The sequence below is a fragment of the Geospiza fortis genome, unplaced genomic scaffold (genome assembly GCF_000277835.1).
Source record: "Geospiza fortis unplaced genomic scaffold, GeoFor_1.0 scaffold101, whole genome shotgun sequence".
In the NCBI taxonomy this organism is placed as follows: domain Eukaryota; kingdom Metazoa; phylum Chordata; class Aves; order Passeriformes; family Thraupidae; genus Geospiza; species Geospiza fortis.
The window spans coordinates 608,019-614,120 of record NW_005054388.1 but is presented as its reverse complement, the minus strand read 5'-3'; the positions used below and the strand labels follow the sequence as shown (position 1 = coordinate 614,120).

General features: G+C 45.7%; 1 protein-coding gene across 1 annotated transcript in view; it reads right to left on the bottom strand.

Annotated features, from left to right (window-relative positions):
• Positions 1–2,641: 2,641 nt before the first annotated feature.
• ITM2C (integral membrane protein 2C) overlaps positions 2,642–6,102 on the bottom strand; it is a 10,628-nt gene continuing 7,167 nt past the window's right edge. Inside the window, exon 5 of the mRNA XM_031060700.1 lies at positions 2,642–4,438. Within this exon, the coding sequence (XP_030916560.1) occupies positions 4,347–4,438 (92 nt within the window). The 3' untranslated portion in view covers positions 2,642–4,346. The remainder of the gene's footprint in view (positions 4,439–6,102) is intronic.

The following is a 6,102-nucleotide window of genomic DNA, read 5'->3' as shown; positions in this document are numbered from 1 at the left end:
GACAAGCTGGATGCTCCAAATGTTGCTTCAAGCTCCAGTTCTCTTCCCAGTCTCACAGGGCCCTGCTGGCAAGTTGACCAAAATGTCTACTGTTTTGTGGACACTTTGGTCAACTGAAATGTTTCTTTTAACACAAAATGAACAGTGTTTCATTTATTCACATGCTACTTCACCATTTTAATTCAGCATTTTTGGATAAAAATTGTTTTGGAACAAGAAATAATAATTTAATTACTAAATTGTCAAAACAAATGCTTCAGCTTAACATCAGGAAGTTTAGCTGCTTCCACCCCGTTTTATACTATTACTTTTTTTAGCTGGAAATATTCACTAAAGCTCAACCCGTATGTGCTAGAGGCTCTGTTCCCTCACACTCTGCTTTTTGTTCATTTAACCCAGAAAACACTCCCTGAACAGAGGTGCAGCACCTCAGTGATTTCACTTGTAATGAATAAAATTAAATAAATAATATAAATAAATATGAAATAAATAAATAAATAAATAGAAAAAGATATTAATAAATAAATAGAAAAAAATAAATAAAATAAAACATCTATTTATGTTTTATAGGAGACACTGAGGTACCGCCCCTCAACTGTTAAGTTAATAATTTTATAGCACTTCTTTTTTCTTTAAAAAAAAAAGACAAAAAACACGCCCAAAAATCCAACAAAAGAGAGCTTGGATGTGGATGCTTCTAGAGCTAAACCAACTTTGACTTACTGTGCACTGCTAAACAACTGCCTGAGCCATGCTGCAAGATGCAAGTATTAGAAAGTAAATTACATTAGATGCCAGCCATTATCACAGTGACCCATATTTTAGGGTTTCAACTGCATCTCTGCCAGTCTTCCTAAAGCAGGTTTCATTGCCAAGCTTGTATACGTGCCACTGTCCAATCAAATAAAGCAGCCTTCTGCCAGAGTGTGAGCAAGATTAGGAAGTAGAACTGATTTGATTTAAGTTCTCTTAAGAGCAAGGGGCAACAAATGTAACCTCAGGAAATGAAAATCTGAACCATGAGGGAAATTTGGAAAACACAGTTTCACAAAACAAGCTGGGTTTTTTTTTTTGTAGTGGACGAGTCTCAGTTGCTGACTCATTGCTATCTGGATTTATTGGAATGCATCGATCACATTCTCAGTATCAGCATTTCAGCCTTCAAGAGGGATGTCTGGAAGGTTCAGGTTTCCTACAGAGTGGTGCAGAGTTGCTTCCTCAGCCCAGAGCTGATGGAAGAAGAGGGCAGTCAGGCAGAGCCAGCTGGGCCAGCCTGGGAGAAGAGGCTTTGGCAAACACAGTCACTGTAAGGTGCAGCTCCCCTCAGAGCCCCAGGATGGAAAAAGCACCCATGCATGACGCTGGCAAGGGGGGCTATTTACAGACGTGAACGGGAGACGGGGCTCCTGTGGAAAGCGCCTTGAGCTGGTTTTTTTTCAGCATCAGTCTCACTACATGATTATGACAATGGGAAGATGCCAGCAGCTCACATTCCAGGCAGCAGACCAAAAAACTTAATGTTACAACTTACTTTATAAGCTTCTTGACCAATCACACAAAGCAAAAGCATATTTACAGTAGTTCTATCCAACCACCTTTGATAAAACAATGCTTGCTTACTTCGAATACAATACCTGCTTGTAAGCCTTAAAACACAATGCACAGAGCTCCATTATTAAGCTTTAACCTTCCTAATATCTTGCTAGATAAACTTTTTGTAGCTTAGAAAGCTATTCAGACAAACGTTAATACACAGACCCTTGTTCTATTTGCCCTTGCTTTTCTACAGTTTAAATACTTTTTCTGCTGACCAATCTCATGGCTGCTGCTTTAGCTCTACTGACAGTTCTGCTGTATCTGAGGCCTGCATCTTGCAGCTTTCCCAAAACCTTCTGATTTTGGGAAAGCATCTTCCCATTGTCATAATCATGTAATGAGACTGATGCTGAAAAATAAAACAGCTCGAGGTGCTTTCCACAGCAGCCCCGTCTCGTTCGCGTCTGTAAATAGCCCCCCTTGCCGGCGTCAATGCAGTGAAGAGTTAAATGCAAAATGCAGCAAAAATGACTGTCATGAGCAAAATGTGAACTTCCTCCCTGACTGACAAGAAACTGTGGAAAGAGGAACAGTCAAGGTCAGGAAAAATATTCTGACACTTTCCAACCAGAAGGATGAAACAGGGGGAGAAAGCCTGGGAGGGCACAGAGGGACCCCTTCATTTCTGGGTGTAGTGAGGAAAGGAAAAACCCCAAAGGCCAGCCCACAGAGCCAGCCAGAAGGCAACTGCAGGCTTAGGTCACGTTGGACACATTTCCTGTAGAAATCAAACAGCTGGAGGAGCAGGGCTGAGCACAAAGATCCAGTGCCCACAAGCCACCCGAGCAGCAGAGCTATCTGTCTCCTTCAGAGACCTGAGCTGGGCACCTTCCCCACACAGGCTGCCCCTGGGTGTCCCAGGGATGGCAGAGGGGAAGGGCCCTCAGAGCCTGCAGGCATGGGCAGCTCCCCAGAGAGTCAGCCACATCCCCACAGCTCTCCCACCACCTTGGCAAGGGCCTCCCCACTGCAGCATCCATCCCATCAGCCACAGCTTTGTGCAGGGCATGTGCTTCCCATTCCAGACCAACACACACTCCACAGATCAGAGGTAAAAGACTTTATTATCCCATGGGTTTTTCCTAAGAAGTAAGATTCCCACCAGACAAAATATACAAAGCATCTTATGTTTTCTTTCTACAACTGCATTCTCACCCTATGGAACAGTGAGCACATGAGCTGACCCCAAAGAACCAAGGTTTGTCCTTACAGCTGCGGGACTGCACAGTTAGCACATCCAATGACCAGGTACATCATGCAGAACCAGAGGGGAGGGCAAGAGGCCTGTGTGGCACCTGAGTGCAGGCTCAGGCTTCTAGAAACGAAGAGAAACGCAGGGCTTAAATTTACCAGTTACTTCCATGAAGTGAACCAATTCTCTGACCCACTTCTTGTCATCCTCTTGGCAATTAAAGGCTGGGGCTAGCAGCAAGTTATTGCTGGGAAAACACAATGCTAGAAAAGTAAATACCCATCTGGCAGTGGGAAACTTTCCACACCAACCTGCAAGAAGTGCACCTAATTCTTCATTTTACATCAAGCTTAAAGCAGAATGAAACCAAAGTGTCCTCCTCTAGTTGACAGAAATTAATATTTATAGCTATGTTTATATAAAATAATAAATACTCAGCCTCTAACAATATACTAATTCCTATTGCATTACATGACCATCCTGAGATCCTGTTTTGTTTTCACATAATTAACTCATAAAATTAACACTCAGAAGTTTAAAATATATTAACTTTGCATTTTGGTTCTGCTGAGTTAATGATTGTACTTGCATTTACTTTATCCTTCCTCTTCCAAAACAACAGGCTCATTTCAACAGATGGTGAACAGGTCCAGATTTGCTGGAAACCAATTAACAAGAATGTGCCAAGCTGAAACTCACCCCATTCTTTCAAGCCAAAAAACTGCCTGCATTTCAAGAACCTAATTAGTTGTAACTACATTTATGGAACGGAGGGAAGAATATTTAATTACTCTGCAATTCTTCTGTCTGATGATCAATAGAAATGCAGTTTTGTTCAAACAATTTCTCTGCAGTATATTGATCAGCTGAATCTTGCCTTCTATCAGTATCTCTGCTCCACTGGTGCCTGCAGATAATGTGATACACAGCTGGATGACAGTGATTACTATCAAAACAGCTTTCACTGGAGGAGTTACACAAGAATATACACTGTTAAAAGATTTGAAAAACCTTCTTCTTGACTTGCCAATAACAACCAGTTCTGCTGCTGGCACCTCCTTCCTTCTGCTGAGCTCTCAAACTGCCCTGTCTGTAGCCTCACAACTATTCCTTTCCTAAGTGCACCTGGTTTAGGTCATTGTATCAGCCCTGAAATGGAAATCCTCCTCTTGTGCACACACCCTCTGTCCCAGTGCCATGGCAGCCTCAGAGCAATATCCCAGCATGAGATTGCTCAGCCAGGAAAAGAGCACCTATTTCCAGCATTTCTATTTCCCAGCCATCCCTTCTACCCAAACCTGCTCCCAAAGGAGATTTCCATTCTGGTATGTGGAAGAAGCTGCATCTACCCCCAGTTATCTTTGAGCACTGTGTAAATTTAAGCCCAGCCAATGTCTTGGGTAGGTAGCAGGGAAGAAAGGGCCACAAAGGACCCCAGAGGTTAGAGCTGCACAAGCTGGGGGGAGTATAAAAAGAAGCCAGATTACCATGTCTAAAGAGAGGGCTGAGAGCATGTGTGTGCAAGCAAAGCCAAGGAAGGTTACATCTGGAGAGTGCTTCATGACTTTTGGCAGATAACAGTTTCGACCACAAAAGTGTTTTCAAAGTGACGAATGCGATGACAGTTTCCAGCCTCACGTCTACTGATACCTAGAAGTGATTTAAAGAGAGGAGAGAGGTGAATCAACAAATGATAATCTGTAAGAACCAAAGCAAGGAGGGGAAGGAAAGCAGATGAGATGCAACTTGTGAACACTGAAATGGGGGGACAACATAGCCCATATGAAAAGCAGCCTTATCTGGTCTTTGGAAGAATTAACAACCTCCTCTAGGATATAGTCCTGCAGTAAGAGCTGCCCTGGGCTGAAGGAGTCACCTGGCAACAGCTGGTTTCAGCTGACAGCATCTCAGCGTTATCACAGGGACCAGAAAGCCTCAAGAAACCAGCAGAAGTCACAAGCTTCTGGATGCAACCAAGAAGTGTTTAAAACACCTGTTTGTATCCCTGCGTGCCTGGTCCTGCTGTGGCCCCAGCCTGGGGCAATGCTTCCCCCTGGGTAACACTTCCCCATGCCCTCCAAATGCAGGTCCTCAGCTCTGAGCAGCTCTGCTGGCAGCTCCTCCCCCCTTACAGCAAACCTGGGCTGCCCCAATGACAACAGGGCCGTGCCAGGGCTCCATGGCAGTCAGTGCAGCTCCCACTGGGAAAGTATCATCAGCTACAGCCATGGGGACCTCTGCACCCTGCAGCTTCCTCAGAGACCCAAACCCCACTGACTGTAGGTCTGTGTTCCAGGTGAGCCTTTAAGTATACCTTAAAAGCAAATTAATACAAATACTGGTATTAAAGAGTATTTTGCAGCAATGTTACCATTGCAATATAAGATACATATTGCTAATTTCCATGAAATCATTTTTACACAGTCCAATGTTCCCTCTTCACGACGCTTTCCATACTATTATGAACTTAATTAATTAAAGGCAATTTGCAGATCTAATCTGCTCTGAATAGCTGCCACTGAATCGGGTGCCTTCATTAGGGAAATTTTCCAAACAATTCCCAACAGCACTGCTATTAGTTCAGCCCCAGGAGCCCATGTGGAAATGAATTGCTGGCTCCTGCAATCATTTCTGCAGGATTTGTATCAGGCTGATGGATGACACAAACACAGCACTCAGCACCCGTTTGCAGCATCCTGAAGCTGGGCTTGGATTAACTGGATGGGAAAAGGCAAAGCCCCAGAGGGAAACCCAGCTCTGGCCATGAAGAGGCCAGCATGGCTGCACCAGCCAGAGAGGGGCTGTGATGTGGGGTGGGGAACAGGGGGCAGGGCTGTGATGTGGGGTGAAGAACAGGGGGCAGGGCTGTGATGTGGGGTGAGGAACAGGGGCAGGGCTGTGATGTGGGGTGAAGAACAGGGGGCAGGGCTGTGGTGTGGGGTGAGGAAAAAGGGGCAGGGCTGTGATGTGGGATGAGGAAGATGAGACAGGGCTGTGATGTGGGGTGAGGAGCAGGGGCAGGGCTGTGATGGTGGGGTGAGGAACAACAGGCAGGGCTGTGAGGGGCTGAGGAGCAGGGCAGGCTGTGATGAGGATAAGGAGCAGGGGCTGAGGGGCAAGCGGGCTGTGATAAGGGTGTGAGGGGCACAGGAGCAGACAGGCTGTGATGAGGATGAGGAGCAGGGGCTGTCAGGGGCTGAGGGGCAGGCAGGCTGTGATGAGGGTGCAGGGGGCTCAGGAGCAGGCAGGCTGTGATGAGGATGAGGATCAGGGGCTGTGATGGGGATGAGGAGGAGGGGCTGGCAGGGGGGGAG